This window comes from Mercenaria mercenaria, chromosome 2 (genome assembly GCF_021730395.1).
Source record: "Mercenaria mercenaria strain notata chromosome 2, MADL_Memer_1, whole genome shotgun sequence".
In the NCBI taxonomy this organism is placed as follows: Eukaryota; Metazoa; Mollusca; class Bivalvia; order Venerida; family Veneridae; genus Mercenaria; species Mercenaria mercenaria.
In genome coordinates, this window is record NC_069362.1 from 19,880 (window position 1) to 32,424 (window position 12,545).

At 37.8% G+C, this 12,545-nt stretch overlaps 1 protein-coding gene across 1 annotated transcript; it reads right to left on the bottom strand.

Annotated features, from left to right (window-relative positions):
- Positions 1–174: 174 nt before the first annotated feature.
- LOC128550076 (uncharacterized) lies at positions 175–4,754 on the bottom strand. Its single transcript, XM_053528171.1, has 5 exons — positions 4,429–4,754; positions 2,541–2,654; positions 2,103–2,235; positions 1,746–1,853; positions 175–1,038 (listed from the first exon to the last, which is right to left on the bottom strand). The coding sequence occupies exons 1-5, from the start codon at positions 4,737–4,739 to the stop codon at positions 838–840; spliced, it is 867 nt and encodes a 288-aa protein (XP_053384146.1). The 5' UTR covers positions 4,740–4,754; the 3' UTR covers positions 175–837.
- Positions 4,755–12,545: the final 7,791 nt, after the last annotated feature.

Consider the following 12,545-nt stretch of genomic DNA (forward strand, 5'->3'; position numbering starts at 1 on the left):
AAATTAAGGTCTAATCCTGTGAGGCTGTTTTGAATTTTGCTCACTTCATTCTTAAATAACTTTTAATGGAAGTAGGTTTTTAATGTTAGGAAAAGGTAATATGATTGAGATAAACAGAACATTACATTTTAGACTTTCCACATTGAATTCATTAAATTTGTTGAATGAAATTGATAAAATGGTTAGCATTGCCTCACATTTTATCATTGTATTCAACTTACAGACATTGTAAATGGTATATGTAACAAGAGGGCCATGATGGCCCTATATCGCCCACCTGTTATCATTGCACTTGAGGACAAGAAGGTCCTCAAAAAAAAAATCTAAGTCCTGTGAGTCCAAGTTTAGTTAAAATAAAATCATAAATGAAGCTGCTATTGTGCAGACAAGGTCAAAATAGCTAATTCTGGCCCTTTCAGGGGCCATAACTCTGGAACCCATAACGGAATCTGTCCAGTTCAAGAAAGGAACCAAGATCTTATGGTGATACAAGTTGTGTGCCAGTTTGGTAAAAATTAAATCATAAATAAAGCTGCTATTGTGCAGATAAGGTCAAAATAGCTAATTTTGGCCGTTTCAGGGGCCATAACTCTGGAACCCATAATCGGATCTGGCCAGTTCAAGAAAGGAACCGTGATCTTATGGTGATAAAGTTGTGTGCAAGTTTGGTTAAAATAAAATCATAAATGAAACCACTATCGTGTAGACAAGATATTGTTGACGGTCGCACGGACGGACTGACGACAGACGAAGGGTGATCACAAAAGCTCACCTTGTCACTATGTGACAGGTGAGCTAAAAACCTTTCTTAATTGAGGTAATAGGACTCTTTATAATTTAAATTGTACCAATTTTTTCAAAGAAGCTGGTCCACCATTGTCTTTCTTCTGGTTTTGGAAAGAATGGTGCAGCCTTTTCTATATCTCTTTTCAGCACTTCTACATCAATTTTCTCAAATGATTCTTGAAGGCAGTTCGGAGATCCGTCAGGTATTGCCTTCAGTAAGTGTGGCAGATCTCCTATACTTTTATTGTATTCCTAACATAAAAACATAAATATATCTCAATAAATTTAAATTACTGTTAATATATTTGGCTACTGACCACATGCCCCAAATTAAGTTTATCTTTCAAAAGTCAGTTAATCAGTTAACTGGAAATATATATTTTGCATTGTTTCACCAACCTCTCTATAAAATACCTGTTCTAGGTCAATTAAAATAGCTCACTTAGTCAGGTCCTGTAACTTTGACATTCTGGCCAAAATTATGCCCCATTTTGGTCAAAGAAAAATCTGGTTTAAGTTGTCCATGCATGTTACTAACTTGAAAATTTATGCAGATTTTTAACCTAAACTTAACATGTGTCTTAGCGTTCTTAATCTAGGTGATAGCATCAAGTGACATAACTGTTAATATGTATAGTTGCCAAATTATGCTCTTTTATGGTTGAAATTCAGGTTGAAATTTGGTATGCAAGTACATACATTGCTGCCAACCTCCATGAGTCAAGTCCCATAACTTTGGTTCTTATTTTGGACTTATTATGCCTACTTATCCTGGTACAAGTATTGCTTCAAAATTACTATATCAAAAATTAATAAATAATCTCCAAACTGGACAAATATCTTTATACCTAAATTAAGCTCCTCCCATATTAACATACTAGTTTTACATCAGTTTAGTTTTGCATGATTGTTTTACCAAACTCATTATTTAATCTAAACTAAAATAATGTACAATTTACTTTGTCAGTTGTCCAATTTTTCCAGCAAATTTCTGCTTTTCCAGTTTCACCTTTCGTTATTCTGAACACATGTGGTCTGGACTGTCCGCTGATCGGATTCAAATATTCCTGTGGATATACATTAATGTTTACATCATTGATCGTTTATTTTCATTTTAAAAAAATGTGGAAATTGAATGCACCAATCACAAGCTGGCATTGTTCTATTTTCAAAATTTAGACAAATTAATGTAAGAACACAAGTTTGTAATATTTGAAATGTTTTTTAAATGTGTTGTCCTAGTTGAATTTTCCATTTTTTTATTTATATTACTAGTATATGCATTATTCTTTTATTTAGTCAATGATTGGATGTACCTGCAACCATTCTGTGACATTATATACATTGTCGCATTCCACACTTAATGGTTTTGGTGTAGTGCATTTCTCAAAGATGCTCATGAGTTTGTCCAGTGTCATAGCTGGTGTTCGCCTCAATCTCACTGAGAAACTGTAAAACAAACCAGTATGTTAATAACAGTTTAATAAATCTCCTGGTATTGTTTTTTTCTAAATGATTAAAAAGAAATGATTAAAAAGTCGCATATACTTATTTTTGTTGTTTCTCATGTTGAATTATATATTAATATGTAATAGGATGCTTAGTAATGGCTTGCATTTAACAGGCATTATAGATTGTCTTAATTTAAAATTTAAAATTTATTTCGGATAAATTTAACTGTCTACAACCTATGAAATGTAGGACTCCTTAACAGTTATAAACCTATCATATTATAAGACTTAACAAAAACATACCGAGAAAACATCTGATCTATATCCTCATGTGTATGTCCTACCATTAAAAATGACAGTTTAACCTTTTTGAAAATGTCTTTTTCCACCAGCAAACAAAGGAATCCCAATATGTATCTGTAATATAGGAGAAAATAGTTACTACAATTTTAAATTTTTATTAACATCAATTAATGTGTTGTTGACAACATTAGGTTAATCCTGTCTTGGTTTTTGCTTCTGTTAAACAAGAGGGCCATGAAGGCACTATATGGCGCACCTGAGTAAAATTCTTGCTTGAACTAATTTCTTTGCTAAAGCTTTAAAAACAAGAAAATTAGGAGTGAGGGTCAAGGTAACAAGTATGCAAGATTACTTTTGAAATCTGTAAAGACAAAATTACAGGTGATCCAAATACTGTATCGGTAGTTTACAAAACAAGACAGTAGGTCAATACATCACATTGATGGTCACTGAAAGTCTGTTTAAAAGTCGGCATGCAAAACTATACATGTCAACCAAATTTCAAATTTCAAATTCAAAGCAGTATCTTAAACAAGAGGGTCGTGATGACCCTGAATCGCTCAACTGAGTAGTGTCATTGAAATTGGCCTGTTGGTTTAGGTTTAGATATTGTTTAAAGGAAAATGTTGACAGATAAACAACGGACGGATGGACAACGGACGGAGTGATCACAACAGCTCACCCTGAGCCTGCGGCTCATGTGAGCTACAAAGGTAAATACTAATAAAATAGAAACCACATGAGACCTCATCTATCATCCAAGAGTTAACAGTTTCTTATGGAAGTAATATTTTACTGAAAATGTGAAAAAACAAGAGCTGTCTGATGACAGCGCGCTCAAGTATTCGAATAATTGATTGAAGAATGGGGTCAAAATATTTCCACGGATATTCAGACAAAAGAAATAAATAGATTAGACAAACAATGTTCCTGTATTACTTTGATTTCGATAAGTCTTACACTAAATGGCAATATATGAGCCAATTTCAAAGTCCCAAAAGGGCAATAATTCAGTCAAAATAGTTATGTACTCTTGCCCACAGATGGAAATCATAATGATAAACAAGTGTTCAAAGTTTAAAAGCCGTATGTCAAATAGTTTTGACAAAACATGGACTTGTATGAAAACAGAACCAATTTCAAAGTCCAAAAAGGACCATAATTCAGCCAAAATAAATGACATAGTTATGTTCTCTTTCCTACAGATAGAGACTATTATACTAAACAAGTGATAAAAGTTTCAAAGCCATATGTCGAACACTTTACCAAAAATATGAACTGGTACGAAAAACTTAACAAAGATTTCTAAGTCAAAAGGGGCCATAATTCAGCCAAAATCCTTGATGGAGTTATGTACTCTTGCCTATATTACTGGACAAGGTGATGGTAAACTGGTGTTGAAAGTTTCAAAGCTTTATCTCAAAAGACTTTGTCAAAATATGAACTGGTACAAAATATTAACCCAGATTTCTAAGTCAAAACGGGCCATATTTCAGCCAAAATCCTTGATGGAGTTATGTGCTCTTGCCTATAACTGGACATGGTGATGGTAAAGAAGTGTTGAAAGTTTCAAAGCTTTATCTCAAAAGACTGTCAAAATATGAACTGGTACAAAAAACTTAACCATGATTTCTAAGTCAAAAGGGGCCATAATTCAGCCAAAATCCTTGATTGAGTTACCGGGTATGTGCTCTTGCCTATAACTGGCCATGATGATGGTAAACAAGTGTTGAAAGTTTCAAAGCTTTATCTCAAAAGACTTTGTCAAAATGTGGACTGGTACGAAAAACTTAACCCAAAGTGTGACGCCGACGCCGACGCCGTGGTGAGTAGGATAGCTGTACTTATTCTTCGAATAGTCGAGCTAAAAATGAAAATAAAAATTTACCTGTTCTTATTTTCTCTGGCACAGTTATCCATTTGAAGGTATAAGGTATCTGGTAATGAGTCTTTCTGCATGTACAAAGTTGATAGAAGGCAGTGGATCGTCAAGTTGCTCCCATGCGGATACTGATAATAATCGAAAAATCCGTAATTTCCGATTCCGTGCACTATGACACCAACCAAGTGTGTTTTTAGTTTCCAAAGACTGGAGACAAATGAGCTTAGGTATAAATAATGCGGTAATTCAGTTTTCTTTTGATCCATCCCATCCAAAATTATTGACAGGTATTTGTCTGGTTCTGTTCGCCCTTTCATAGAATGTTTATAGTATTTTCTCCTCTCAATGCTGAATTGAAAATAAAAAAAAAATTCTTATTTTAACTTTTAATGCAGTCCTATTGAATGATAAAGACGGACAATAAATTTTATAACAATGTTCATTTCAATTTTAAAGAATGACCAAGTAGCAATGTCATTTACATGATATTCAGTATAGCTGTTGGAATTATTACTAATGTTCAAAACTTTTCTTATAATGTACATAATTCAGACAGTTACACATCTCATAATATTTCATTATCAATTTTTGAATCTGTTGTTGCCAGTTTATCACACAAATGCACTTTTTTTCATTTTTGCAATATACCTACAACTTATTAGTGATGCTTTTGCATTTATATGATATCACATGTAAAAGGTATTAATACATGAGTTGCACCATGAGAAAACCAACATAGTGGCCTTGCGACCAGCATCTGCACAGCTTGGTCAGGATCCATGCTGTTCGCCTACAGTTTCTCTAATTCCAAAAGGGTTTGAAAGTGAACAGCATGGATCCTGACCAGACTACACAGTTACACAGGCCGGTCTGGATCCATGCTGGTCGCAAAGCCACTATATTGGTTTTCTCATGGCACGGCTCAATAATTGTCAAGTCAATATATATAGTACATGTATAGTATTATAAAAGTTAAGTTGTTAATATGTTTTTTCCAAAAACGGGATATAAGTAAAAATCTGACCACCTAGCCCTTACAGAAGAAAAAGGCCTGCTGCGTACTCTTGCTGTGTACATACAGCGTATATGATGCGTACATGATGTGTACTGAAATCAATAGTACGCAGGATATACACCGCACATACACCGATAGTACGTTTGTAGTACACTTTTGACATGCAAATGAGCTCTGCCGCGTACTACTTGCTGCGTACATGCTGTGGACTACATAGTACACAGGATGTACGCTGGAGGAATTTAGTATGCGGGAAATAGTACGCAGCATGTACGCGGCACATACACTTTTCACATGCAAATGAGCCTGCGGTGTACATGCTGTGTACTCCTGCGGCGTACATGCTGTGTACTCCTGGCCCGAGTCCTGCGGCGTACATGCTGTGTACTCCTGCTGCATACATGCTGTGTACTCTTGTGGCGAAACTGCTGTGATAATGTAAATTCCTTACCCACCAACTTTCGTATGCAAATGCTGATCATTTGGACAGAAAAAAACAGAAAAAAAGATAAGTGACATGCATCAATAAGTACTTACCCTTACCAAAATAATGTAGATTGATGTTTATCAAATAAATTAGTATGCTTTCCTCCATCCACTTTTCAATGAAATAAATCAAATTTTGTAGCATGTAATTTGGTAAACATTTGAAGAAAATGGCGTAACTGCATCAAGGGGAAACAACTTTAATGCAACTAAATATAAGTATTATGATTTATTATAGACGATGTGTGGGTAGTATGTATTTATTTTATTTAAAATCCATCTGAGAAAATCTAGACTGGAATTATATAAGCATTTATACACTTTTAACGTCCGTAAAAAGTAGCGCACCAAAAAACTTTGGATTGATTTTTTCCAATGGGGGGAGCGCAAATAGCCAAAAACGTTCTGAAAATACGAGTGGCAAATCCGATGAACAACTTTTTAATTAGTGAGGCCTTAATGAGTTAACATAATGAGCATTAAAGCCTTTATAAAACATGATAGAATGGTGTTTTGCTTAAGAGTATTCAAATAACAGTGAGAGCTATTAATTCTTCTCTGATTCGGGCACTGTTGAGGCATTTTCTTGGTAATTATTTCATGTATTACAAAATGTAATGCAACGAAGTTCAAATAAGGCTTTTCAATTACCAAGTTAGAAAGCTCCAGGATTAATTCAAAATGAAAAAGAATATATTTTTACACTGCATGCAAGGTGCAGCTCAGAAATCACTAAGATGTAAGCTTCACAAATGAACATTGCAAATAGTTCGGCAAATTTTCATTGTTCAGAATCCCGGGTAATCTGAACTATTCTATGCTATTAAGATAAAGTTACACAGAAATCAAGTTCTTGCTTCCAAAAAAAAAAATGTACAAATCCTTCCTGCATGAAGTGTACTTCAGACTTTACCTAAAAAAATTCAAAGTATAAACACCAAAAGAAAATGAACAAGTTCCTCCCGCATATATGAAGTTTACTTCAGACTTTAACTTATAAAAAAAAAAAACTAAGTATAAATCCCAAAGAAATTGTACAAGTCTTTCCTGCGAAATATGAAGTGTACTGCACAAATTTCAAAGTATCTGCGGTGTACATGCAGTGTACTATTTCTTGTACAAGTCCCTCCTGCGTACATGCAGTGTACTCCTTAAATTTTCAGAGTCTGTGCTGCGTACTTGAAGTGTACTAGTGACCTCCTGCGTACATGCTGTGTACTCCTCGAAATAGTACGCGGCATGTACGCGGCATGCGGTGTATGTAAAATGTACTCCTCTGGCGTACTACTGTGTTCGCGGCATATACACAGCAAATACGCAGCATGTACGCCACAGAGGCTTGCTTCTGTAAGGGAGGGGTCATGGTTCCTTGTCACTGTATTTTCTCTTGATGAGCTGGTGTCACTGTAAAAAACTGAGTGTAACTCTGCAACAGGTGACAAGCAAAAAAATTACTTGTGCTTAATTTTTGTTTAAATTGAAATTTTGCAAACTAGTTACATGTACCTCTTCAAAACGAGGCGCAGACTGCCGGTTCAGAACTAAGTGATAATGATAATGCAGCGATAGGATGTTGCTTGACAAAATAATTTACCATTCCTACAGAAAACTCATTGTTATTGAGTTCCTTAAGAGTCAATAAAAAGAAATCTTAAATGTTAATTTTTAATTTGGTCAAAATTGATAGATCTAAATTACATAAGGGCGACACAGTGCTCTGACATTCAAATCACTGCTATTTTTCAAAATAGGTAGTTGATATTCAAAATTTTAATCCCTCTGTTCTTTAGACTAATTTAAATACTAATAAGATTTTACGAGGAAAAGGCCCTGAAATGCGTTCACGGCCTTTTCAGTTGCTATAAAGTGTCTATTAGTAATAGTTATTAGATATTTTGTACAACGCTTTTTTCTTTTTTTTTTTATTATTTTTAACACTTATGCTCAATTTTGTATATACCAGATTTCGCAGTAAATTACTATTGTTCTAGTTATCCACTAATTTTGGAACCAGGTTTCGGGTTTCTGACATTTGATTTTAACTCAGTGACTGGAATTTGAATTAAACTGAAATATCACTTTTCAATAAATGCAAAGATATCGGATTATAACTAGCATGTAGTAGCTTGTCAACCGACATGTCCATTTTATTCACAAGGCCTAACCCTAACCCTAACCCTAACCCTAACCCTAACCCTAACCCTAACCCTAACCCTAACCCTAACCCTAACCCCATTTCCTATACAAAGGCCCTTGTTCACAACAAAACAACAACAACTCAAATTCTACCCCTTTCCCGTACAAAGGCCCTTCAATTATTGGACTTGGACATGTATTAGACATGTATTAGACATACATATACGGGACCGTTTACTCCCTTATGTACGCACATATTTTTCGCAGTGTCAGGGTTGGTAAAAGAGAGTGGGGTGAAAACAGTTTGAGACCCTAACTCTACTTTTCAACAACAGGTCGAATTATATCAAATGTATCATTTCCTGTACAAAGGCCCTTCAGGACTTGGAATTTTTTTACTTACAAAACTAAAAATCATTAGCAGCCCGAACACTACCATGAACCTGACCTTGACCCCGACCACGACCCCGACCACGACCCCGACCCCAACCACGACCCCGACCACGACCCCAACCCCGACCCCAACCCCGACTAACCAAGTTTGTTATCTCCCACGAGTAATTGGGCCTTTGTATAGGACATACCTACCCCAGAGGTTTGCAAGGGCGATAATCAAAGAGAAATAATTTTTGAGGGCTTTTGTATAGGAGGTAATTCTACCCCGACGGCAACTAAGGGGAACAATTTGAAGGGAGACAATTTAATACGAAGGCCTTTGTATAGGAAATAATTCTACCCCATTTCAATCAAGGGGAACAATTCGAAGGGAGACAACTTAGTAGAAAGCCTTTGTATAGGACGGGCCTCCAAGCCGTTATATAGTAACAACGGGTTAGAAAAATCTGGTCATATTTGGCAACTTTTTTGTTTCTACCCCAATCCCAAAAAGGACACCCACCCTTGAAAGAGCACGTCCAAAACTGTCCAGAAATTAAGGACGAGGACATCCCCAAGGTCAAGGTCAACCGCTATGCCTACATGTCACCTGGGGCCTTTGAATAGGAACACCAAGCCACTATATAGGAGCGGGCCTTTGTGTGCAAGCCACTATATGGGACCGCAAGCCACTATATGGGATTTTACGTTAAAGGCCTGGCCTTTGTATAGGAAACTCGAGGGCCTCTATACGGGATAACGCGGACCCTAACCCTAACCCTAACCCTAACCCTAACCCTAACCCTAACCCTAACCCTAACCCTAACCCTAACCCTAACCCTAACCCTAACCCTAACCCTAACCCTAACCCTAACCCTAACCCTAACCCTAACCCTAACCCTAACCCTAACCCTAACCCTAACCCTAACCCTAACCCTAACCCTAACCCTAACCCTAACCCTAACCCTAACCCTAACCTAACCCTAACCCTAACCCTAACCCTAACCCTAACCCTAACCCTAACCCTTAGGCTTAATGTTAAGCCTAAGTTCAAAGGCCTTTGTATAGTAAGTGTTAAGCCTAAGTTAAAGGGCCTTTGTATAGTGAAAACGGCAATGAGGCTATACAAAGGCCCTTGAAGGCCTTCACACAGTATTAGGCCTAAGGGAAAGGCCTTTGTATAGTGGTAAACGGCAATAAGGCTCACAAGGCCTTTACACGTTACTTACAACAAAGGCCTCCTGTACAAAGGCTCTAGTATCACTGTACTTTCCTATACAAAGGCCTACTGTACAAGGGCCTTGCATTTGTTGTAATTAGAAAGGTTTACCAAGGCCTTTGTACAGTACATATATCCTTACCGTGCTAAGGCCTCCACGTTACCGCACTTAGGCGTTTTCAGCCCCCGTTGTTTCCAAGGTTTGACAGCATTTTCTGAGACCCTGACCTCAAGTTATATGTCTGATCTTAACACAAGCGTGCCAGTACGGTTTGGGCTTTGCACCCATGGTTTCGGGTTAGGGTTGCGGTCATTCTCTTTACGGCAGCATCGTCTCAAACATGGTCCTATATTTATGGTTAAAACGACTAAAAAAGGCCAATAACTCACGAACAGTTTGACGCATTTTGCTCAAACTCCCGCCGATTGGTGCCTGGACTGAGGCAGATCGAAAGAGACTGAAACGAACCGGATCGGCTACCCTGGTTGTCGGGCCTCAAAGTTCGAATCTCAAATTACGTCATATATAGAGGCTGTTGAAAGCAAATACCTCTAACCCGGATTTTTTTCCTATATAAGTGCTATGAGGTATAGGGTTAGAGTAAGGGTTGGGGTTAGTTTACTGCGCACAGGCCCGGACATTAACATTTTGCTGTGTAAAGGCTCTGGACAACAGGGCCCATAACTTAGGATGAAGCAAGTTATGGGCCCTTACTGTTACTGTATAAAGGCCTGCTATATAAAGGCCTTTATTATTTATAACTTGGGATGAAACGAGGTATGGGCCCTAACCCTTACTGTATAAAGGCTTGCTATATAAAGGCCTTGATCATTTACATCTGTCTTACTGTGTAAAGGCTCTGGACAACAGGGCCCATAGGATGAAACGAGGTATGGGCCCTAACCCTTACTGTATAAAGGCTTGCTATATAAAGGCCTTGATAGTTTACATCTGTCTTACTGTATAAAAGCTCTGGACAACAGGGCACATAACTTAGGATGAAACGAGTTATAGGCCCTTACTGTATAAAGGCCTACTATATAAAGGCCTTGATCATTTACATCTGTCTTACTGTAAATAAGGCTCCGGTCAACAGGGCCCATAACTTCGGATGAAACGAGTTATGGTTCCTTACTGTATAAAGGCCTGCTATATAAAGGCTGTGGACAACAGGGCCCATTATTTAGGATGAAACGAGTTATGGGCCATGAAAACAGTGTCCAGTATAAAGACTTCTATCATTTACATCTGTCTTACAGTATAAAGGCTCTGGACAAGAGGGCCCATAACTTAGGATGACACGAATAAAACAGTGTCCTGTATAAACACCTTTATCATTTAAATCTGTCTTACTGTATAGACGCTCTGGACAACAGGGCCCATAACTTAGGATGAATCTCATCTGTATAAAATTCCTAAGTAAAAAGCACTTTCAGGGCCTTTGTACGGGAAGCTTGTCCGGAGCCTTTACATAGTTTGTTTCCTTAAGGCCTTTATACAGTAACTTTCAGGGTCATTGCACGGGAGCGTGCCCGGAGCCTTTACATAGTATGTTACAGGCTAATTCCTGTGCAAAGGCCCTGACATCTGTTGCACTTAGCATTTTGTACGGCAGGCTCCAGGCTGTTCCCGTGTAAAGGCCCTGAATTTCGCAAATTACCTGAAGGCCTTTATACGGGAACAACAAGGGACATAACTTTGTATGTACGAGTTTTTCCCCCTTGTTTTCGCACAGGGCCTTTATATAGTAACACCTTCACATTATCCGGGGGCCTTTATATAGTAAAGGGTTAAGTAAACCCGGAGCCTTTATATAATAAGCCATTAAGTACACCATGAGTTGTCCCCCTTATAATACGCTCAGGGCCTTTATCGTAGGGGCAGGGCCTTTAAGATATGCTCCAGGCAAACTGAAGATTTAAACATACCCCGATCACGACCAACTCCACTGATTCGAACCTCTGACCGGTGGCAAGCATTATGCACAACTCGAACATGATCCAAAGTTCAAGGTCACCTCAAGGCCACCGGAGCCACCATATGGTCAAAAGTCAAGGCCTTTGTACAGTCAGGGCCTTCAAGGAAGCCACAATATGGGAATTCAGAGCCACTATATAGGTCGGGGGCCTTTATATGGAGGGCCTTTGGAAATTTTCAGGGCCTTTGCCCGGTAAAGGCCACGGCCTTTATACGGATTATCACTGACCCTAACCCTAACCCTAACCCTAACCCTAACCCTAACCCTAAACCCTAGCAAAAAAAAAAGCTCTTTCTGTTCCACAATGATCAGTATAAATGACGATACGTATATTTTTGACGAGTTTAACAATTGCTCGTCCTTGTTCGTCCATATTTTGGGATGCAAAGATTCTTAATATTGTTGATAAGCGATACATTCTCTCCGACTGACCGGAACTTGGATATGTACATTTTATGTACTTTATATGCAAAATGTGTATTCTATACATGAAATGAGCCCTAGACATATCAGAACGTACAACAGTTTTTTTTCTCTTTGGAATGGTGTATCATGGACAAAAATCCAACGTCATTTGCCTTCAAAATCATCGTTTCAAATATCGAACCGATGCGCGATGTTGCCAACCTGGATCTCACCTGCATATATATTTTATTGATAGAGCTTCAAACACATGTGATTAAAACTATCAAAAACGAATGAAGAATGGAGTCCGTATTTTGTGTCAAATTTTCAGCACCATCTGCCTAGTAGAAATTATTGTCCTCAGTGTGCGTAAAAAATCAGGTATCCCAATTCTACACCATAGCCCAGTACATGTTGTTGTGTGTGCATGTGTGTGTTTGTGTGTGTGCACGCGCACGCTCGAGCGTGTGTGTGTGTGTTAGCGTAACGTTTGTCCCATTTTAAATAC

What these genes read in the sequence shown, in the direction of transcription:
- LOC128550076 (XM_053528171.1), bottom strand. Translation starts at nt 4,739, where the DNA reads ATGAAAGGGCGAACAGAACCAGACAAATACCTGTCAATAATTTTGGAT. An exon ending in GCCAGAGAAAATAAGAACAG is followed by an intron (nt 2,655 to 4,428) that starts GTAAATTTTTAT and finishes CCTATATTACAG; the next exon opens with ATACATATTGGGATTCCTTT. An exon ending in ATAGATCAGATGTTTTCTCG is followed by an intron (nt 2,236 to 2,540) that starts GTATGTTTTTGT and finishes TTTGTTTTACAG; the next exon opens with TTTCTCAGTGAGATTGAGGC.